The 24,068-nt window shown below is 40.9% G+C and overlaps 1 protein-coding gene across 12 annotated transcripts in view; it reads left to right on the top strand.

The window, feature by feature from the left end:
• SORBS2 (sorbin and SH3 domain containing 2) overlaps positions 1 to 24,068 on the top strand; it is a 234,529-nt gene that overhangs the window by 162,156 nt on the left and 48,305 nt on the right. For 3 of the 12 annotated variants that reach the window (XM_074396728.1, XM_074396727.1, XM_010344374.3), the window contains 3 exons: positions 14,493 to 14,542; positions 18,881 to 19,068; positions 21,437 to 23,026. In XM_074396728.1, the coding sequence (XP_074252829.1) occupies positions 14,493 to 14,542; positions 18,881 to 19,068; positions 21,437 to 23,026 (1,828 nt within the window). Of the gene's footprint in view, positions 1 to 6,629; positions 6,789 to 7,476; positions 7,561 to 9,886; positions 9,944 to 14,492; positions 14,543 to 18,880; positions 19,069 to 21,436; positions 23,027 to 24,068 lie in introns of all 12 variants that reach the window. The other 9 variants (XM_074396732.1, XM_010344373.3, XM_074396724.1 and 6 more) reach the window with 8 other exon arrangements.

The following is a 24,068-nucleotide window of genomic DNA, read 5'->3' as shown; positions in this document are numbered from 1 at the left end:
GAAATCACACTCTTATATCATGCAAGGCCAGCCCTGTGGTTTCACTGGCAGCCCTCGCCTTGCCACACCCAACATGAGTGTCCTTGATTTAGTTTTTGAAACGCTGTACTTGTGGTTGTGTTCTGGAGAAGCATGTTCAAAACCTTATCATCAGGTAATTCATACATGATATGTACCTAAGCCTTCTTACCCTTTCTTTAAATAACTCATATCTTTTAGAGTAACAGGACTACAAAAGAAAAACTGAAAGAAAAAAAAATCACTGATTTGCAGGCACCACTACAAATTTCTAACCCATCTACTAGTTTCTATGATTGAATATCATGCTACTCTGAACTTTCCAAATAAGAATTGAGTGAAACACAGTGTCACCATTGCATAAAAAAATTATAAATCTCAGATTTAGATGTGAATAACAAAACATTAATGATCATTCTAATAATGTACAGGACTCAGGATGATGAACGTTGGAATTGTATTGGAGTGCTTCGGTAGCTGTGGCGTCAGGAGACAGGACTGGTTTTAGATGCTTTCCCGCCAGGATGTTTCAATTATTTACTCATTCAGCAAAACTGATAGAGCACCAACTACGTGCCAGGCTTTATGTGAGGTGCACAGTAGGGAACAGGACACAGTCTCTACCTTGCGGAACTTCAAGTCTATCATTTAATATCCATGCAAGACTATAGCCGAGTCTGCAAAATAAACAGCCTCTTCTATGGTTAAAACAACTGCACACCTAAAAAACCCTCCCTTTTGCTACCTTTAGGGTTTAGACATTGATGCTTTCATTGCGGCTGAAATTCCCACATTACTCTTGTCTTAGGGTTCACAAAGACTTTAAAGGCTCCTCCACTAGCCAGAATAATAGCAATAACAATAATTGTAAATCTTTATTGAGTGCTTACTATAAGCCAGGCTCTGTAATTAGTAATTTATGCCTTATCTCATGTCAAGTTTCCAACAGCCCTGTTAAGCAGACACATGGCGTTTCCATTTTACAGACGAAGAGATTGAAACGCGCATTAGCTCTCTTTGCCCCAGGGACACATAGCTGGTGGGAGCTGGAAGTACCTGGGCATCCTCATGCCTGGTGCACCTGATCACTGCTAGACAGCCACCCCGGACGTAGCTGAGCAGGAAGCACATCTGAGTGGTAGTTGTTATTTGATTCGCTTATTGGATAATTTTGCAGTGTGAATTAATTTATTTATTGGCTAATTCATACTAAAGTGTACTTGGTTTACTTTACCAGAAATTTAGGCCCTACGTAGTTGCCACACAGGACCAGTAGCCATGAGTGTGACAGAGGTTCGAGTGTGGACAGGTCTCTGCAGCCACAGGAGAAGATAAGTAGAAGGAACTTAGAAACTTAGAAGGAAATTGGAATGGCTACCTTATGGAGAAATGCAAAGAACCAAAACTTTTATCCCTCCTAAACGATTCTGGAGAGGACCAATCTTAAGCACGGGGGTTCGAGCTGGCCATATGGATCACTGGGGTCAGCCTTTCCAGGATAGGATTACATCATCATTTAAAAAAAAAAAAAATTAGTTCTGACTTCATTTCAATTCCCTCTGTAAATTAGAAAACAAAAAGAGCCAAGCAGGCATTGGTGAGGCAGAGACTGGCTGCTGTGGATGGAGTTGACGTGAGATTCTGGCATGTTGGAAAAGACAAGCTAGAGGGTGGAGAACAGGCTTGCTGAACGAGAGTGGTGTCACAGCACGTGGCCAGCACTGAGGGATGCCAAGGTCTTATCCGTGCGTTCTCATGTCTTTGAACTTCAAGATGGTTTGGGAGCATCCCTTTGCTCTTTTCATTTTTAATTTTTGAAAACTATACAAAACACCTGGGCAATTCTGTGCTGCTGTTTTGAATCTTTGCATGGCCTCTCCATCTGCCCAGTTTTCCAAAGGATCGTCTTGGATTTTCCCCTCCCCTCCAGTGGACTCAGTGTCTGCCCGCCAGAGTGTCCCCGCAACTCCCCTCTTCCGGGCCACAATTGTCCGTGCCTGGGCTCCAGTGACAGGCACCTCATTCATTTCCCTGCCTCTCCAGTCTTGTTTCCACACCACAGTGAAGGCAATCTTGAGGAAATCTTTTTAAAACCTCCAGCTCAACATTCTCTCCTGGCTCTTCACTGTCTTTCGAGCAAAATCTAAAACCCTGACATAATTTATGGAAGGCCTGTGATTGGGCTTCAGCTGACCCCTCCAGCTTCATCTCTCTTCCCACCCTCTCTGCCTCACTAGTTTCTAGCTACAAGAGAACTTCCAATTTCTGTCTTGCCAGGCCTCTGGAAGAGCTGCTCCTCCCCACCAGGAAAAGCTCTCCCCACCACCTCTTTCTTCACATGGAGAATTCCATCCCATCCTCCAGGTCCCAGCACAGCCCTGCTTCCCCCAGGGAATGTCCCTGATTCCTCAACAGTAGGTTGGAAGCTCCCCAGGCTGTCTGTCCATGGCACAGTCTGTTCCTCATGAGATCTTGAGCTTCTTCAAGGCGAGGACTGTGACTGGTCCACCCGTTGTATCCCCACACCTGGCACAATGCCTGGCCTCTAGCAGGTGTTGAGGGAATATGCATTCGTGGAATTTCTAAGTGAATGAATGAACACCGATTTCACCCTTGTGGTTAGTGGATAAAGTTGGTGAGGAACTGAATCCTTATTCTGTTGCTTATCCGTGAAGCCTATACATTTCTAATGCACAAGGCCCAGTGGGTCTCAAAACATTGGTGGAGGAATTTGACACACTGTGATTTGTAGCTATGACTCACTAATTCCATGATTCCCTGGGATACAAAGGAGGCAGAGGGGGTAGTAATGTTTGAACAAAAGTCCTCCCGAGACCTTGGCAAAAAGATCTTCCTTAGGAATCGGTGGCATATACATTTATGTTCTCTCACAGGAAGGTAAAAGGGACGACACTTTTTTGAAGCTCATAAATACTCGTTTGACTGTAAATTTAGAAATGTTTATTAATTGGGCCTGATGTTTGATCTAGAAAAGTACTTAGTAGTCACCAGGAATTTGCCTGTAGCCAACTTGAACCGTAAATCAGAACCGTATTTCTACAATTTAAAATTATTCCATGAGGCAATCATAAGAATTCTGCTGGGATTATATTACTAAAAACTTTGCATCCCATCTAGACTGGATATGTTTGTAGGTGATTAATGTTAATACTTTTTTAAAAAATTAATAAAGTGTTTAGTACCCCATATGCTTGATAAAGTAGAAAATAATATGAAAATGTTATCTTACCCTACAATAACTAAACCTGAACATAATAATAAAAGCAGAAGAAAATAATCATTGGAAACACTGTGCAGAGTTGAAATACATTTTAAACCCTCAATAAGCTTAAGCTTCTTTATCAATCAAGATTGTCAGTCAATACTAAAACTATAAAAATGTAAGGAGTTTCATCTGATGATCATTAAGAATTATCCCAACCAGTAATGTATAGAGCATTTATTGTGAAACCACAATGAATGCAAAACATGGTAACCAATGTCCTTAAAGCTTAAAATGGAACAAGAATCGTTTTCAAAAACGAAACAGCACTGGCCCTTCTTCCCATTTAGAACAACGTATAGAAAGCATATGCCTCGCTGAGAATACTTAGTGAAATTTCTATAACTACAAAAGTAATTAAGTACTTTTAAATTGGAGAAAACACTAAAATGTTTAAAGTCGTTAATGCTTGGTAGCTTTTAAGTAAGGATCACATGTGATTTATAGCTGTAGCTTTTCTTAAACACATCCTCTTGCCCTAATGACACAAAGTTAGTTTTAAGCAGAGGTTTGCTGGTTGTTGCTTTTGGGTTTTTTTTTCTTTAATGAAAAGAAACAAAAAAAGTCACACCAAGGCTAGAAAAATGCATATCAGTACCTTTGCTCTTTTGTCTTCTATGAGCAATTAGAGTAAACCATGATCATACTTCCTAAATGAGTTTCTGAGTGTTATTATCAGTATTAAGCTCAAAGGAGCATCCATGTTCCACATGGAAAGTGCTGAATTCCTGAGATTAGTGATTTGTGTGTATATCCGTCTGTTGACCGATCATCTGTGTGTATGTCACTGACTGTTGTGAGGCTTCTGTGTTCCTTAGCACTGCCTCTGGATCACCAGAGGACGTTTAATTATTGCATGACTTAAAAGATTCAATAGGTCAGCCACAGCAAAGAGAAAATTCTAGTTCTGCCATTAGCACTTCCTTTAACACAACTCTGCTAAAACATGTGCCTTTTATTGTATTCCAAAGTTATCAATAATTACCTGCTATCATTGTTTTGGGTGTTTTCTCTGCTAATTTCTATTGGCATGCTTTCTAGATAGTTGCCTTGTAAGTATAAGTTGACTTTTTTAATCAACAAAAGCATAATTAATGGGAAATTTCCATTCTAAGGTATAATCTAAGATGGTAAATATTCTGCTTCCGTTTCCATATTCTATCATAGAGATGCATTTCTATAAGTCAGGACTTGATATATCCATCTGTTATATATTTCCTTAAGGTGGGAGTCATATCATAGAGATGCGTTTCTATAAATCAGGACTTGGTGTATCCATTTGTTACACATTTCTTAAGGTGGAAGTCAAAGTTAAGTTATATAGCAAACAAGTCTTACTCGTTTAGTAAATTTGCTGCCCTCTGCTGTTCATGTTTCTTAAACAGATTCGTTTCCTGTAAGAGAAGCAAAACAAAATACTATTCCTGAAAGCAGAAGTTATTATAATCAATTAATAATATCATTCAGTATATAAAATTAGAAACTATGAAGTTTAAAAGAGTCAGAGGTCAGTTCCCTGCAGAAGAAATAGTGTGTCTTTATAAACAGAAGAAAAATTACTGAAAATTTTCTCTACTGTCAGTTGCCCTAAAAATTAGCTCCAGCAAAACCATTTCATGAAATAATTATGCATCTATAATAATCTAAGTAATAACTAGAGAAAAATAGTATTTCATTAAGATTAAAATCTTAATACTGTTGCAACTATTGAATCAAATGCAAATTAAATCAAACTTTTTAATTCAACAGAAACTAGCAAATTGATTACTAGAATATTTTGTCTCTACCAATTTCACTATTACTTCTGAGGTGTAAACCAAATATAATACTGGCATCAATAAGGAAAAATATCTCAAGATTTCTAGGCATGTTCGCATGTCTAATAGTGGGATGTTCTCTCTGACTTTTAGTTATTACAAAACTAACTTTATAACAATAAAGGAAAATAATATTTAAAAGAAAGAAAAAACAGTCTCAGTACCAGAACACCACTGTGGTCTTTTGTGTATGTGTGCCTTTCTTCACTGTGTTCATGCAGAGACAAGCTTTGTGATACCATTGTAACTCCGGTACGAGTGCATGGTTACATCCTGTTTTTACTGCTTGGTATCTCATCGTAAGCATTTCCCAGAGACATTTCACAGTCTTTATAATTATGATCACTACATAGTTTGGATAACTTAGACTTTTGCACTATTTTGTCATGATGCTTCCAACTTTTCTATCATTGTCTGTAATTGCTATTATCATCTTTTATTATAAAGTATTGAAACAAAATCACATCACTAAAAACACTGAGTATCATTTATCATTAAGTGTAGACTGTGTATCATTAGCAAAACTTGTAAATGCAATGAGTCAATAAAACAGTAGAACAATGTCAAAATCATGGCTTTTGTTGGAATATGGAAGATTTCAAGCTCCCAGCACTGAAAAGGTTATATAGCATTTCTTTCACAACCCAGATGTAGCTACTCAGGTTAAGTCCTTGAGTTTCTTTAAGAATTGTAAGCAAATGATGCTGAATTGCTCTGAAGCAGTGAGCACTTCATAGCCTTCCTGGAATATGTCTTGGGAGTCACAGCTTTTCTCCTAGCCAGAGTGAATGACTTTTAGGGAACCATATAATTTTTCTTAGAATTTTTTTCTGACTGAAGATACTGTGCCCTTCAACTGTACCACAGTTAATTAGCGTCATATGATAATTATCAAATAAGTGATAACTTGCATATAGTACGTTAAGCACTTAGATTTCATATAAGATCAGCAGCCTGAATCCATCTAGTCAGGCGTGTACTGTTTAAAAATATGAAGAATATTATTGGGTAAAGTAAACACTCTGCATCTGTTTCCTATTACCAAAATAATTGTGTGTATTTTCTCCAACTGTTTATATTAACACTCCTAGTTTTTCCAACTTAAAAGCAACATTCAGAAACCTCTGAAGGGAAGCAAGTCAATTACAGAATTGGCTTGTTCTCTAAATTAGAACATCAAGGAAACCAAGATGGGATTTTATCCCAAGTCCCTGCCCTGCCCGGCCTCCAGGGTACTGGGAAAACCCAGATCCTTTTCTCAGCTCAAAGTAGGCAGCGGGGAGGTGAATCTTGGGGATCTTCCTTCACCTTCCAAGGGACTCCTGGCGGGCAGGGCTCCGCAGGGGCCCGGATCGCCTTCCAGGTGCCTGGGTCCCCGGGGACAGTCGGCCTGGCCCTCCGGAGCCCCGCGCCCGGCTGACGCAGGCGCAGCGCGCTGCCAGGGTCTTCCTCGCGGTTCCGCCCGGAGCCTCCATCTAATGACCCAGTTTCTGCACCCCTCTTTCTTGCAGCCCCCTCTCCCAACAACTCCGACACCTGTTCCAAGGGAGCCTGGCCTGAAGCCTCTTTCTGGCTCCGGACTCGGAGGAGTCACTGCCAGCCCCTCCCCTCCGCCCCGGAGTGGCGCCCCCACGCCGAGCGCGCGCGCCCCGGCTCTGCCTCCCACCCGGGTGAGCTCCGTCCTCCCTTGCCCTTCTCGGTGCCCGGCAGAGGCTCAGGCGCGGCCCTTGCTTGCTCGGAGCCTGGCGATTCCCACTTCCCCGGGCCTGCTTGCACCCACCCAGACCCCAGAATCTTCTCGTCCTAGGCCCTTACAAGCCCCCCAACGCCCTGTCCCCTCCCTCCGCTCCCCGCTCTCCCCATCCCTCCCGCACCCTTCCCCACCCCAGACTTTTCACCGGCTGCACCTGAGGGAGTTGAGTGCAGACTGCGGGCTCCCATGCTGGGGCTGCGCCCCCAGTGAGGGCAGGGACAGAAGGGACTCGCCCCAAAGAGCTGCCTGGTGACTGGGTTGGGCCTGTTGGGCTCATCAGGCGCGCCAGCCAGCCCCAGCCTAGCTGCCATAGAGAGCGGTCCATACTGCAGGCCTCGTGCATGTTAAGTGGATGGACTCTAAGAGTTGTCCACGACTTAGGCCACCTAGAAACGGTGCACAGAGGAAACCACCAGGGACCCAGTGCCACCGAGCTCACCTTCACGTCCTTTATTTTACCTCCTCCGTTCGCTCCCGCTGAGATTCGTGGGGTGAGAGTTGATGCCCGTTTGCGTGTGAACGTGCGAGTTTTTCATACCACACAGCGTTTCCCTCACCTTGCTCAGTGTGCCTTTTCCTTCCCTTTTCCTTCACGTCTGCTCTAGACTGATCGCATAAATCCAGATGACATAGATTTAGAAAATGAGCCCTGGTATAAATTCTTTTCAGAACTGGAGTTTGGACGCCCGGTAAGTGAGGCTAGCTATTAACATAAGAAAACTAGGAGAATGTTGTTTGATTTACGAAACACTGTTATCAGGAGACATGGGTGTCATTCAGAGAACAAAGGCTGAATGCATAATATAGATGCAAATTTGGTACAGCTTAGTGCAGGTTTATTTCTGTACCAAATTGTTAAATGTGCTCAGATATTTCCTATATGGTTTTTAAATCATTCATTAGGATTTCTTTGTATCTAGTTAATTGAAAGTTCAAAATGTTGAGGTAGTTTCTGTGCTGGAGTATTCAGACAATTATGACACCTTTATAGAAGATTTGTATTTGTTTACAGTCTGTTTGGTCTAGTTCAAGCAGAAGAGCGCCTTGACACTGACCGGCCTGTCTGCTGAGCAATCATCCGGCACCTGGAGAGTGCTGGGCTCTGTCTTCATTATCTCCTTGAGTCCTCCTGATGTCCCTCCAATTAGAAGAAAATGGGGACCTGAGGGGTTAAACAGTTTGCTCAGAATAGTAAATGACAGAGTAAGAAGTTAAACCCAGAGCCTGTCAAAGGAAAAAAAAAAATCTCTGGGCAGGTCTTCCTATAACATACTGCCAGAGTAATCCCACTATAAAATACAGTCATGTGTTGCTTAACAACGTGGACGGATTCTGAGAATGTGTCATCAGGTGAACTTGCCATTGTGCAGACAGTGTACAGTACTTACACGAACCCGGATGCTAGAGCCTGCTACACACCTAGGCTGTGTGGTAAGCCCTTGTTGCTCCTGAGCTACAAACGTGTACAGCAGGTTACTGCACTCCATACTGTAGGCAACTGTAATGCAATGGTAAGTATTTGTGTGCCTAAACATATCTAAACACAGAAAAGGTATGGTAAAAACAGTATTGTCATCTTATGGGACCGTCATCATATATGGGGTGCACCATTGACTGAAACATCCTTATGCAACACGTGACTGTACCCAGTTTACCATTAGGGATATAAGGAAGGACAAAAATCAGGAAAGCCTGTGGATCTTGATTTCCAGACTTACTAGTGAAAGCCATCACCCTCCTCTAATCCCCAGACTCCCACCAGAGGAAGCCTAGAGGTTGGGCCTTATTGCTTAGCCTGTTTTGGATAAAGAGTCAAGTCGAGGCTCCATTAACAACTTCCCTGATTAAGAACTCCATCCACCAACAGCAGTGCATTTGATGTGTGTCAGTTACAAACATTTTTATGAGTTTTAGACTCTTAAGTAAAATACCGATTATACTGATAGTCGTTTTTTTAGAAATCAGTATAATCGTTTCTATACCACATGCTGATGTCTATATTTGCATATGGATCATATACGGTTTACTGCTTGGTGATGGAAGTCCCTTTTGTCCATTAAACTGCAAAGGAGACTTGGTTAGATCCAAGGTAGCTTATTGAACTGAATCAAACGTGACTGTAAGTGAATATGAACCAAACAATTTTTCATAAGCTTTTTATTATCTCATAGAAGGAATGTTTTCTCTCATTTTTTCCTCATTTGTATCTTAGTGTTAACATAAATGCATTTTATTTGAAGGAAAAACATTATCTAGCTCTATTTTATATGTTTTGTTACTATTGGTTAGAAAGTTTATAGGGATGGCCAGGCGTGGTGGCTCACGCCTACAATCCCAGCACTATGGGAGGCCAAGGCAGGAGGATCACTTGAGGTCAGGAGTTCGAGACCAGCCTGGCCAACATGGTGAAACCCCATCTCTACTAAAAATACAAAAATTAGCTGGGCGTGGTGACATGTGCCTGTAATCCCAGCTACTCAGGAGGCTGAGGTGGGAGAATCGCTTGAACCCAGGTGGTGGAGGTTGCAGTGAGCCAAGATTGCACTCCAGCCTGGGTGACAGAGTGAGACCCTGTCTCAAAAAAATAAAGTAAAATACATTTTAAAAAGAAAGTATATAGTGCTATTCCAATTTCTGTCAGCTTTTCCATAACCATTTTCAGCCACACGTGGAAACTCACCAGCATGCTATACCCACTTGCTCCTTTCATGTTTCTTTAATATACCTTGCATTCCTCTGTGGCCAGAGACTAGGAGCGCTAATTAAATTTGACACAATGAGTTTATAAATATGCTAATTGAACACTAGCAAGTTTTCCCAGTGCTTGAGTGTGTTTGCACACGTGGCACACTCCCTCCCAGCTGCCCCGTTCATGTCATTCTGTGTGTGTAGCCGATGCTGTCAACACTCAACTTCTAACTGTTGTCACCTTCTCCACATGTTCAATCCTTGCTGCCATTGACTCTCCTCCATTCCATCCCTACACTTCTGCTTCTGTGGTGCATCTACACCCAGCCTCCTAAAAAGCCTCTGGACTATGTTCAAGATCATTCTTCCGGTGTTTTCAATGAGGTAAAAACACGTGAGTCTCTCTTTCTTAGAGGCTGCGACTGTGATTCTGTGCGTCTGTGTTTTACGATTCCCTGTAGTGTGTAAGCTATTTTCGAAATCATCTATCTCTGCATCACTATGTTGCATCCAATATCATTGCCTGGACATTAATTATGCCAGAGTTGTCAGCTATCTCTGAACTCTGGGTGAAGGATCATTCCCACCGCAACTTCTAGTTATACTATGCTATGTAGTTCTATGTAGTTCTGGTATTCAGCAGTGTGAAATAGAAAATCAAAAGTATTATAGTCTTATTGCATATATTAACCACCTGTCTTTATTAGACTGAGTAAAATACTATTAGAAGCTTCTTAGAACCATTCTCTTATAATGCTTGGAGTGTGGATAATTGGATGCCTGTGTCCCACATATTTCTAAAATTTATTTTTATTCTTTTGTTTTCCTAAATACAACTTGCAGATTGTATTATCAATTGAGAATAGGGCTGGCAGATACCTGGAAATTGTGTATCACAACTTCCCTGTCTCATACCCATGACAGATATTGCTACTCCTTCTAAACACTGTAATCCCACCAGCCACTATAACAAATTATCACTGGCATATAAAATCCAATGCTTCTGCAGTCTCTACTAAAGGGCCTAGAATAATCAGCTAGTTGAAAAAATTATGGCAACCAATGTACATTTTTATTTGAATCAAAGAGAGTATGAAATAGGCAGAAATGATCTAGAGTCAAAAGCGTGTTACCCTACTCTCTAAAGAAAATTAGAAAATTAGAAAGTAGTTAAATGACTCATTAGAAGACACAAGCAAAAATGGCACTGTTTTGCTAGCCATCAGCTATTTGAAAGTGTCCTTGCAAGGAACTCTTAGAAGCATCTAGCAAGGGAACAAGGTAAATAAACTGTTTTTTGCACAATAGTTGCTCTGTGGTCTTAAGTGAATACTATAACACAATAAATATCTTATTTTCATTAAAAGTCTCAAATATGTGCAACTGGAAAACAAAACTAGTACATTTATGTTATAGGAGGTACTACTGACACATAGTGGTGACCACTGGAATTGCAGGTATAGAGTCTCAAGGACATATGCACATTTCCAGTCTCAATTTGCAATTTCAAATTATTTACCTGTGGTAAGTATCAGACTGTGTGTTAAAACTGAGAAGTGATCAAAATATTTATATATTAAATAAAAAATAGAGTAATCAGGAACATTCTAGGTGATTGAATTCAGTCATTTCTAAGGGCTTATGTTTTATAGCCAGGCAGACAGGCATATAAGCTGAAGAAAATCAAATAAAACAAGGAGTTCTATTCTGTATGTTATGTTACCTTAATATCTGAAGAAAGAGTCTCATTTCAACCTATAAACAACCCAAGAATTTATTTTGAAATTCAATGTGGTCAGATATTTTTCTCAGATATTTCCAGTGTGTTTTTAAGATAGTTGGTTCATAGATAACTGAAATGGAATTTAGAGTGCATCATGTCCAACTCACTCACTTTTCAGTTTAAAAAAGTAGACTACAATAATTATAAGTCCAAAATCACATGGCAAGATAGCGGCGGGAAAAAATCTCTTAATCTTCATTTCAATGCTATTTCTTTTATAACACAATTGTTAACTATTGAATTTCTGTGAAATGAGTTCTGATAATTAATGTTACACAATAATTCTTAGGCATAAAAATAGTAGAAACTTAATTCTATGCACTCTATAATGCGATGTTAGTGGCAAAAAACACATAAAAAGCACTTTGCCAGTAGTTGATCTACTTGCCAATTATCTCTGGGATTGGGAAGGTGGTGGTGTATGATTCTAACAGCATATGTTAACTTATTAATTTCACATTATGGTTTTTCAGAATGTAAGAAAATATGTTCTCTTAAGGTATCGGGATTTTGTCTTTAATAACCTTTTGTTATTAAACATTTCTGATTTAAAAAACTGTAATTGATTAGACATTACCTTAGCTACCATTTATCAACTACCTTGTATATACCATGAATAACATAGTTTTTAATCCATAACCAGAAAATTAGCATTAATGAAGAACAGTTAAGGACATTTAAGAAAAATTTAATCTCATAGTTACTTACCAGAAAGAGTGATTCAATCTGTACTTCACTAAATTGACCTTTTAAGTGTATTAAAATAATGGTAATATGTAAATACTCAGAAGCTCATAACTGGCAAAATTTGTAAACTCTTTTCTGAAGATAAGTTTCATTTTGGGATGAGTACCCTTCTTGTAATTATTGTACAAGTTTTTCTCTTAGTCATCAGTCTAGACTTTTTACTGTTGTAAATTAATACTGAACTTTCTCTGAATATACACAAAACCACAAAAATGGTTTTAGTTTATTTTGGATGTAGAAACCAGTACAAGGAGAAATAGCAGTTTTAGCCTAACTCTAAAACACAAGTAATCTGTTCTTACACTATGTTTCATTTTACATTACAGTATTGTATAAGCTCATTATAAGTTGACAATGCAAATTTTCTGATCACTGTAGGGGTGATCTAAGAGTGTTCTGAACTTGACACTTCTTGGTGATCAGCTGTGTGTTCAGGTGTCCCATGAAAGCCATGATCTGCACAGACCACAATGCTCTCAGGCTCTCTGGTGTTGCTCTTCTGCAAACAAGTAGAATTAATACTTCTTACTTGTAATATAACTATCTGATTTTATTTTTTACTTGTTTTCTTTCTTTCATATTTAGTATCTATTCTTCTACCTTCCCAATGTCAGATTCAGAGCTCAGCAAATTAAAAGAATCCTGTAAATTTATCAGACTAGCAAACCAAATTTTTCTTCTAATTTTATATTTGTTGAGAACCTAGGATTCTAAAATTTTCTAGGAACTAAAAATATTAGAATTTGCTTTTTCTGTCTAAAAGGAGGGTGGAGAATATGCTTACACAGAGACGTTTTTGTTTCTAGGCAAGATTCCATTTTCATTTAGTAAGATAGAATTAAATTATTAGTTAATAGAAGCATAAGTTATACAAAAAGGACCTTGTAAGATTGATATACATAAAGAATTGCAAAATTGCATACTAATGTTTTAATTGATCAATTGGTGCTAATTTACAAATTAATAGAAAACTGAGTTATATAAATTGTTTGTAAAGTGAGATTTAATTTCCACTAAGTAGATTTTTCATACTCTTGATAATTTATTTCTAGATGATAGCAACTTAAGACAACATTTGTCAAATCTTGCCTTTCTGGCTGATGTTTCTAAGCTTTCATACAGACAAATGTTTTTAAACTAGAACTCCAGTTCTTTATCTAAGCAAAGTTTATCTGTGATGAATTGATCATCAAATATGACCAAAGCCAAATCTATAATTGGTATATATCTCCCTATACTTTCTTTGTTCTTTCTTCCCTTTTTTTTGAGACTGGGGTTTTTACTCTCATTGCCCAGGCTAAAGTGCAATGGCGCAGTCTCAACTCACTGCAACCTCCGCCTCCAGGATTCAAGCGACTCTCTTGCCTCAGCCTCCCAGGTAGCTGGGATTACAGGAATGCATCACCATGCCTGGCTAATTTTTTGTATTTAGGAGAGACTGGGTTTCACCATGTTGGTCAGGCTGGTCTTGAACTCCCGACCACAGGGGATCCACCAGCCTTGGCTTCCCAAAGTGCTGGGATTAGAGGTGTGAGCCACCATGCCCGGCCACCTCCCTATCCTTTCTGGACATCATTCCACAGTGTCACCTCACTTAGTAGTCTAGTGTTCTCTCTTGCCTTTTAGATGTTTTAGCAATTATCCCAGCAGATGCCATGGAAAATGAAAAATTCATATTATCCTTTTTGCTTACTATTTCAGTGTATTATTCAGAATGAAGGAAAATTTTTAAAGTCCACTTTTAAAGTTATATTTTGGTTCGTTAGCTCATTTATTTTAAACTAACCCTGAAGTCGCCTAATTGTAAAGGTATAACTATTTACCTGATTGAAATACCAAGTACTTTAGTTTCTTCACGTCAAATTCTTTGGGTTTTATTTAAATTTCATGTCTATATTGACAAATGAACGATGTCGTAAGTTCTGTTTACATGTTATGTTTTAAAGACAATACTTGGTAACAACAATCACAAAACTTTAAAATGTGATGTTTTATAAGGATTGAATGATGGCTGCAAACTTTTTTAAACATCAAATCAGTCCCCTATGAAGGGCATTTCTATTTACAATGAATAGGTCAGATTCTGAAGTTGAGGTTGTAAAATAATTTTAGCTCTTATTTCAGTATTCCTGAATTTCCTCCTATGCAATGCTCGAGTTGTGGGTAATTTGAGCTACACAGAGAAATGCAATGCATTATATCAGAAGAGAAAGCAAATAGGTCCAAAGTGAAATCAGGTTGCATGGTATCTCTTCGGGAAGACAGTTGTATAGCCATAATGAATGTTACTTTAGACCTTGATTTTTATAATATTCTTTTTAGGATACCTAATTTAATGTGGACAAGTAAACAAAATCTGGCCACAGTCAAATTTTTCATGGGACTATTATCCTATCTTAACAGGCCTCCCTGTATCAGTCCTCCATAGACAGAAGCCTGGAAAGACCCATGAGGTAAGAATCTCATTATGTTGTAGCAGGACATTCTATACCAGTGGTTTCCTTGCAACAATAAAATGACTCAGTGAAGTCGTAATGAGTATTATGTATCACTCATTTTCATTTGAATGCCACGCCTCATGAAGTGGTTTTATTTTGTTTCTGCAACTGTGATGCAGATATGATCATTTCGAGAATTTCTAAAAAATTAGTGAACTAATTAGAAATTCCTTCCCAGGCTGAGAAATCCTTCTCTTCCCTCACTTCCCTGTACCCAGTTTCCTTTTCTTTAGATGGGAATTATAAGTAACTAATTTTCAATGTTGTGAAGTATTATAATTGTAAAATTATAATAATATATTTGAAGAAATATACAAAGAATGTTTTACATATATTTGTTAGTTACACTCTGACCACACAAATAAGAAATGCTTTTATTAATACTCCCCGTACATGAGGGTTCACCATATGCCAGGCATAAGTACAAAACATATTCAGTCCTAAGACAATACTATAGTTAAATGCTGTTGTCCCCACTTTATTTCCGAGGAAAGTGACACGTAGTCTCAGTAACTTACCACGTTGACATAGTTGGCAAGGAGAGAGAAAAAAACAAAATTGAGGCAAGATAGCTTGTAACCGCTAGGCCTAACTTCCCTCAGAGACCACTCGAGGTAAGTTCTGTTAGCTTTAAATATCACACTTACTTTAAAATATTACAAAATTCAGACATAGTTCAATAGGAATATTGAATAACAGAAAATCCCAGCCATATTGTACCATCAATAACAAATATTTCTGTAGTAGCGTTAATTTACCCATCTATGTAGATTTCCTTGTGAATCGGGTCCCTCGTATACTGGGTTTCTGATGCCATCCAACTACAGTAACAGCCCTGAGAAAGGAACCCTCAGACTCCTTCTTCTTGTCTTGTGCTTCTATCTATGTACCTAAAACACTTGCATTTTAGAGTTTTGATCTGATCTAAAGATTGCTGTAAAGACACACAGACCCTCACATGACAGGACAGTCACAGCAAAAAAAAAAACAGGTCTAGGAGCTGCAGCGGCCTCTCCGGAGAGGATGAACCAGTTCTGAGGTCCGCCTCTCCGTTTCTGTACATCCCAGGTACATGTGTTTGCTTTACCATCTGTAAAACTGAGACAGCAGCACATATCTCAAAGGTTTGCTGTGTGGGCTAAAAAGACAAAAACGTAAGTAAAGCACACAGCATTCTGCCGGGCCCCAGGGGAGCTGGGGTTGCTGCTGTTGCTGTCATGACTGTCGCCTACACAGTTCTTGTCTAAGAATCCAGGGATTTCACGCACACTACGCTGTGTCATATGTGGCTCCATTCACTAATGTTCGTGTTAGATGATACTATACTCAAAACCAGGACAGAAATTCCCTGCTTTCTAGACTATTTTATGCAACTGGGGGAAGGAATCTTTAATAGTTAATTTGCTGACCAGATTACTGGTACTGATTGATTGATTGATTGACAAGACAGGGCTTGCTCTCTTGCCCAAGCTGGAGTGCTGTGGTGCAATCAGGGCTCACTGCAGCCTCAACTCCTGGGCTCAAGCCATCTTCCCGCCTCGCCTCCTGCATAGCTGGGACTACAGGCATGTGGCCCTGCTGGCTAACGTTTTTATTTTCTGTAGAGATAGGGTCTCGCTAGGTTGCCCAGGCTGGTCTCAAACTCCTAACCTTGAGCCATCCTCCAGCCTTGGCCTCCCAAAGTACTTGATTACAGACATGAGCTATCATGTTCAGCCTTCATTCATTATTTAAATAGAAAATGTTGGCATTCCGACATAAGGCCTTCTAAAGCTAAGATGATAGGACAAGCTGCAGGCAACCCTTGAGGTGAGAGAAGTTTGCCTCTCTTGATGTCTTTTTTTTTTTTTTAACTCTTTCCTGCATTTGATATGCTCCTCTGGATATATGCATGTTGTTAGAACTCTGCTTTATAGAGACAAGATACAGGATAAAAATTATAACACTAAATTCTTAATGACAGCATATTCCACTATAGGAGAATGTTGACTTTCAAAGATGTTTAAAAATTTATGTTCATGGCCAGGCACCATGGCTCATGCCCATAATCCCAGCACTTTGGGAGGCCGAGGTAGGTGGATCACGAGGTCAAGAGATTGAGACCATCCTGGTCAACATGGTGAAACCCCATCTCTACTAAAAATACAAAAAATCAGCTGGGCATGGTGGTGCGTGCCTGTAATCCCAGCTACTCAGGAGGCTGAGGCAGGAGAATTGCCTGAACCCAGGAGGCGGAGGCTGCGGTGAACCCAGATCGCGCCATTGCACTTCAGCCTGGGTAACATGTCGTGGACCGTCCGGGACGGGTAGGCACGTCTGCCGGGGGTCTCTCGACCTGCAAGAGGGTCCCAATACCTGGAAGAGGAAGTGCGCCTGGAAAAATAATAAAGACAGAGAGAAAGAAAGCAAGGCATCCGGAGGGCTGATAGGCTGTGCCTAAACAGCAAATTTTATTTTTCAAAGGCCAGGAATAAATACACTTTCTTGGCTCTGGTTTACGTCATAGCAAGAGGAAATGCAAATGTATGCCTCACATGGCCTATACAATAGAGAAGTCAGATATGCAATCAGTGATTGTAAAAAGTAACAGAATTTCCTGTAATCACAAAGCTTGTTTACATCCAAACATTATTCCTTCTGGCTGCAGGTATCTCTGGTTTGATCTTGTTTTAGAACTGAGATGTGAAAAGGTTTTTTGGTTTTGCTCATCAGAATATCTTTTAACCGGATTCTCCTTTGTCTACTCCTGACTCAACTTATCTCAACTTCCCCATTCAGGAGTCTCTGAGTCAGGAATCAAAGCCATCCCTTATGGTGGCATTTGCTTTGCAAATATCGACAGTTAAACCATTATCTAGGGTACAAGGCAGTCAGGTAAGGTTTAAGGCTTATTCTTAAAGAGTCATAAAAAGGTTAAAAGCAGGAACCGGTTGCTGGCAGGGGGTCACTCGGTCTAGTAGCAACACATAGTTTTAGGCCCAAACGATATTGTGGTTGATATTAGAAACTGATCATTCATCTTTAAGTTCCTATATTTCCAGATAGCTCGACTGCCTCCAGTAGGAAACTGTGTTTGGGATCAAACTCACCATATAGTGAGACTCACGCCTTTTGGGGGTCTCACACGGGAATGTTCCCCACAGTAACAAGAGCGAAACTCCATCACAAAAAAAAAATAAAAATAAAATAAAGTATGTTCACACAAAAACCAGCAGGTGGTTTTTTTGGCAGCATTATCTATAATTACTAGAACTTGAAAGCAACCAAGATGTCCTTCAGTAGGTGAATGGTTAAATTGTGGTGCATCCACGTAACAGAATGTTCCTTGAGGACTCGGCAATACAACAAAATCCGCTACTGAGCGACAAAAATACGTGGAAGAACCTTAAAAGTATATAAGTGAGTGAAGGAATCCAATCTGAGAGGCCACATTCTGCGTGATATCAACTGGGCGTGGTGAAAAGGCAAAACTGTGGAGGCAGTGGGAAGATCAGTGGTGGCCAGGATGGGTGGGAGGCAAGCAGGAAGAGAAGCTAGAGAACAGAAGCTTTTTATGGCAGTAAAAATTTTATATGATTGATGCATTAAGGATGGACACACATCATTATACATTTCTCAAAACCTATAAAATGTTTAAAACAAAACGTGAACTCAAATATAAATTATGGACTTGGGCTGAGGATGTGTCAAGGTAGATGCATCAATTGTAACAGTGTACCCCACTAATAGAATATGTAAATGATAAGGGAAACTGTGCAAGAGGGAAGGACTGTAAGGAAACTCTCTACACTTTCCAATCAACATTTCTGCAAGCCTAAAACTTCTCTAAAAAAATTAAGTCGGCTGGGCACAATATCTCACGCCTGCAATCCCAACACTTCAGGAGACTGAGGCTGGAGGATCACTTGAGCTCAAAAGTTTGAAACCAGCCTGGGCAACATAGTGAGAAAATAGCCAGGCATGGTGGTGCACACCTGTGGTCCCAGCTACTTAGCAGGTTGAGACGGGAGTATCCCTTGAGCCCAGGAGTTTGGGGCTGCAGTGAGCTGTGATTGCACCTGGGTGATGGAGCCAGAAGCCATTTCAAAATAAATAATAAAGTCTGTTGATTTTTTAAAAGATCCTTCTAGAGAAATCACGTTGAATGTCGGGGGATGAGTTCCTAGCAATGCGATTTTGGGGGTAGAGGTTGAAGAGTTATGCCATTGTCACTGGTACATGCCACTGGTTTTTCTGGTGCACACCTTACCCTTCTCCACTGGCAATCAAACAGCTTCTGCTTCCTTCTTTCAGTTCTGCAAGCACGGCCAGTGACTTCAGGAAACGGAGGAAGAGCGAGCCTGCGGTGGGTCCACCACGGGGCCTGGGAGATCAAAGCGGGAGCAGGACCAGCCCCGGCCGAACGGACCTCCCTGGATCAAGCACTACCCTTACAAAGTCTTTCACTAGTTCTTCTCCTTCTTCCCCATCGAGAGCAAAAGGTGAGCAATAGTAAATGAAAACGCAACAATTTATGAGTTTACGTGTTAGCCTAGAGCATTGCGTGAAAGCTGGCCCAGTGGTAGCGGCATGGGCCAGCTCCCATCTACAGTGTCTGGAGTAAAACATGGTTTTAGAACAGTAGCTTTCTTCCCACCCAGACTGACTCAAGCTGGCAAGCCACTCAGGCTGCTTAAAGAACTCTGACTAGCATCTGCTAACCCTTCTTTTCCCCAAATAGATCACTTTTTAAACAAATTGAAACTATCAAATAGTGTATCATCAGGCTATTAAGAGATGTCATTGTAAACACTGACATATAGTCAAAACTTTCTAACGTTTCTACAACTAACAGATTAGTCAGATTTATAGGACAGAAATTGCAGCAACAGAGGAAATTGTTGCCTAAAATATACATTGGTTTGGAATTTTTTTTAATTATTCGATTCTAGATTTTTTAAAAAAAGAATTCCAGCCTATTAATTTCTTTAGCCATTTGCTGTCTATTTTGAGCCACCTTCATATGAACAGTGGGGCATCCACGTCCTGTGATGTAGCACAGTGGTCAGCTCACAGCAGTTCACAGTCAGGACTTGCTGGTCCCAAGCCATAATTATAAAGTTCAGAAATCTCCAAGCCTTTTTTCCAAATGATCTGTCTCCTCTCTGCAAATGTGGGAAGGCCACTGTTGAAAGGAGTAAGTCACTCCTTCAGGTTTCTGGAAGACCATTTAGAGGCCTTCCTTGAGGACAGGAATATTGCTGAGATGGAGAGTGAGGATTGAGCCAGCATCCACAGGGACCTGGTTAGGGCTTTACCAAATTTGGGACCCCACAGTCTCCTCTAATATCTTGGGGTTGAAACAGAAGAGAAAGGGATTTTGAAATGTATGAAGAAATTGAGCTGTAACATAGGTTTCCGTAAAACCAGACCGATTCGGCTATGCATATCACCTATAGGCACGAAAACCACTGCTACACAGTAGTTAAAAGAGGTAGCTGATTTGTGTGCCAAAGATATTCTGGTCATGATGATTGGACTCTGAGTATGTGGAGGCCTAGTCCTTTTAAGGCCTCATAAAGCTGTATCAGCTGATGGTTCAGAGTATGTGAGCCCCATCCATCACATCCTTCCTCTGAGGAGCAGAGATGCCTTATCAGATTCAACTCAGTTACTCAAATGAAAATCTTAAGGTACCAAGTAGGTCATGAAATGCCAGTGACTCATTATTCTTGGATACTACCCAAAAGTTAAAAGGATTCTGATAAATTTAGATGTTTGTTTTATCACAGGGAGTGTTAAATCAATTTCCTTTCCCAGACACTATATATCTACTTAATGTGCTTCGCTGCTTTTAAAGAATTTAGGGAACATCGTAAGGTATGAATATGGAATAGAGACGTTTTCCTCCATTAAATTTTATTTCCAAGAAGAAAATATCCCATTTGATATAATTTGGCTTCTCATTTATTATTTAGCAAAACAAAAGAACATTTCCATAGCTATTCAAAATTGAGGCCAAATGTGGATCTCTATTATCCAATTGCAATCAAATTGCAAATGATTTTTTTTTTAACTCTTTCCCACCCCCCCGCCCACCGCCAAAAAGCATGATATATGTACCTCTGAAGAAAGTTTTGCATTATATTCGGTTTTCCCATGAGAACTGTATACCTAATAAGAGGTTAAAGGCAGAGCAATTAAAGAGGTGAATTAGTTTGTTTAAAGAGCTTTAGCTATTTTTTTCTTGGAAAAGGATTAGCAGCAATAGTTCACAGCATTTTGATTTTGCAATTTTGGAGAATGCTTTGCCCTATAGCTTTTAAAATCCAAAACTCATTAAAAAATTATTTGATATCGTTATGAGAGTATTAACTAAATGTAAATGTATAAACTTCTCTTTACCTATGTCTCATTATGAATCAAATGAGAGTCAAATTCTGGACCTATTAAATTCATTAAGTGTAATTACTTTTTGACTCTAATCGTTAAACCTTTAAATTACTACCAGATTATGCTACCAGCTGAAAAGGTTCTATTGTGTTTTTGGCAAACAATATTATCAGAAAGATGTATGAATTATGCAAAAGAAGTAGGCGTGTTTGCTACATCAGTTACTTCTTATACATGATTTTGTCAGCTGTCTGCGGAAAGCTACCTTCATTGAAAACGTATCAGCTCGCTTTAGAATTAGACCTTTTTCTCTAGCGTTGAAGCTTCATGTATTAACAATCGGCCTCTAGATTAAAACACACTAACTGCTTTCTCCTTGCTGTACTATCTGATGCTTACTGACATGCTCTCCTCTCTTTGTGAACCTTTTAACTTCTCCAAATGTCTCTCTTCTACCACGCTGCTCTGGATTAAAAGGTGGGGATGATAGCAAAATGTGTCCATCCCTTTGCAGTTACTCAGGGCTCAACGGCAACCCCCCAAGTGAGTTAGATTACTGTAGCACTTATAGACAGCACTTGGACGTCCCTCGGGACTCACCAAGGGCCATTACTTTCAAGAATGGCTGGCAAATGGCCCGGCAAAACGCAGAAATCTGGAGCAGCACGGAAGAAACCGTTTCTCCCAAAATCAAATCCCGTAGCTGTGACGATCTCCTAAATGATGACTGCGATAGCTTCCCGGACCCGAAAATCAAGTCGGAAAGCATGGGCTCCCTGTTATGTGACGAGGACTCCAAAGACAGCTGCGCCATCACCTGGGGGTCCCCCTACATCCAGGAGGTTCGCGGTAACGGCAGATCGAGGATCAGACACCGGTCAGCCCACAACGCCCCGGGGTTCCTGAAAATGTACAAGAAAATGCACCGCATTAACCGCAAGGATCTGATGAATTCCGAGGTGATCTGCTCCGTGAAGTCCAGGATCCTGCAGTATGAGAACGAGCAGCAGCCCAAGGGCCTGGGGCACGCGTGGAGCCAGTCCTCCACGGAGGAGGTGCCCCGGGACATGGTGCCCACGCGCATTTCCGAATTCGAAAAGCTGATTCAGAAGTCCAAATCCATGCCCAACTTAGGGGATGACACGCTCTCGCCCATGACCCTGGAACCGCCGCAGAACGGTTTATGTCCCAAGAGGCGATTCTCTATCGAGTATCTGCTGGAGGAGGAGGACGACGAGGGCAGGCGCCCGGCTCAGGCCCCACGAGGCTGCGCGTCCGGCGCGCTGGTGCCCATTCACATCGAGGTCACCAGCCACGAGCAGCCCAGAGCCCACGTGGAGTTTTCCGACAGCGACCAGGACGGGGTCGTGTCTGACCACAGCGACTACATTCACGTGGAGGGGTCGTCGTTCTGCAGCGAGAGCGACTTCGATCACTTTTCCTTCACCTCCTCTGAAAGCTTCTACGGATCCAGCCATCATCACCACCACCACCACCACCACCACCACCACCACCGGCACCTCATCAGCTCCTGCAAGGGCAGGTGCCCGGCCTCCTACACCCGATTTACCACGATGCTGAAACACGAAAGGGCCAGACACGAAAACACGGAGGAGCCCCGACGGCCGGAGATGGACCCCGGCCTTTCCAAACTCGCCTTTCTAGTCAGTCCTGTGCCTTTCCGGAGGAAAAGAAACGCAGCTCCTAAGAAACAGACTGAAAAGGCGAGATGCAAGGCGTCCGTGATTGAGGCGCTCGACTCCGCCCTGAAAGACATCTGTGACCAGATCAAAGCGGAGAAGCAGCGGGGGAGCTTGCCGGACAACAGCATCCTGCACCGCCTCATCAGCGAGCTGCTGCCGGACGTGCCCGAGAGGAGCTCGTCCCTGCGCGCGCTGAGGAGGAGCCCCCTGCACCTGCCTCTGCAGCCGCTGCCCCACGACGGTGCTATCCACTGCCCAGCCTACCAGAACGACGGCGGGAGAACGCCTCTCAGTGCCTCTTTCCAGGACGTGGACACGGCCGGCAACAACTACCACCACCAAGACCGTGGCGACGCCCTCCAAGGTGGATGAGCTTTTCTTTCTTTTTCCTTGGGGTTCTCAGAGACCCGCCCTCCAGCTCTTTCATTTTCCATTCCAACATCTCATCACTCCCGAGCTGGGAGACCATTTGGCATCGTTATGTGTTGTGAAGCAGAAGCTTGTGCAAACGTGTGAACATGTCTCATGTGCCCACGTGATCGTTGGGCTTGATGTGTGGCTTAAAGTGATCATCAATTCACAAAAATTTACTGTCAAAAGCGAGAGGGGAGGCCATTTGGTAGCCTAGTGTTAGGGTTGGAACAACCATGACTCACACTGAGACAACAGATTATGTTGTAACGTGAATCAAAACATAGTTTCACAAATAGCCTTTTTAGAATTTTCATATTAACTTTAAAACTTTATGTTCATTAATTAATAATTTGCTCACATTCTCTATAGAAGATACTATATGAAAACATTCAAGAAGCCAAACTGAAATATGTGATTAGTAATTGATGGACACAAAGACGTTAGGGCTTGTTTAATAGCTTTCTCCATTTCGAGGACACAATTCCGGTAAAATTTTTGTGAATGTATCTTTAAGCTGTATATATAAAAGTCCCATTTTCACCGTTTAGTGTATTCATTTTCTCTCTTCCATTACTTAATTCATTCGCTTTCTATTTCTGCTAAAACAATCCCGTATTGAAATACGAATTAGACTATTCAGGCTAAAAGTGACTCTCCACTCTGTTTTCATAGATAACTTTGAAATGGCAACACAAGAATAAATAGCAGTGAGCATGCAGAGGATATTTTGGAGATTTATGCAACTTATCAGGGTGTTTTAATATTTTTACCCAATTTTTTTTCACTAATTTTTACAGCGCATCTGTTCACTACGTAAATTTTAAGAGGCTCAAATGGACATTCCAGGCTGAAACTAGAACCATTTTTAACTTTGGAAGTTGGACCTGGAGAGGATAAGAAATTTGTCCCAGGTCATGCAAACAGTAGGTAACAGAAAAAGGATTGAAATGCCTAATAGTAACTTTGGAAGTTGGGCCTGGACAGGATAAGAA

This window comes from Saimiri boliviensis, chromosome 3 (genome assembly GCF_048565385.1).
Source record: "Saimiri boliviensis isolate mSaiBol1 chromosome 3, mSaiBol1.pri, whole genome shotgun sequence".
NCBI lineage: Eukaryota > Metazoa > Chordata > Mammalia > Primates > Cebidae > Saimiri > Saimiri boliviensis.
Note: the sequence above shows the minus strand (reverse complement) of the source record. Positions and strands in the feature narration are given on the sequence as shown.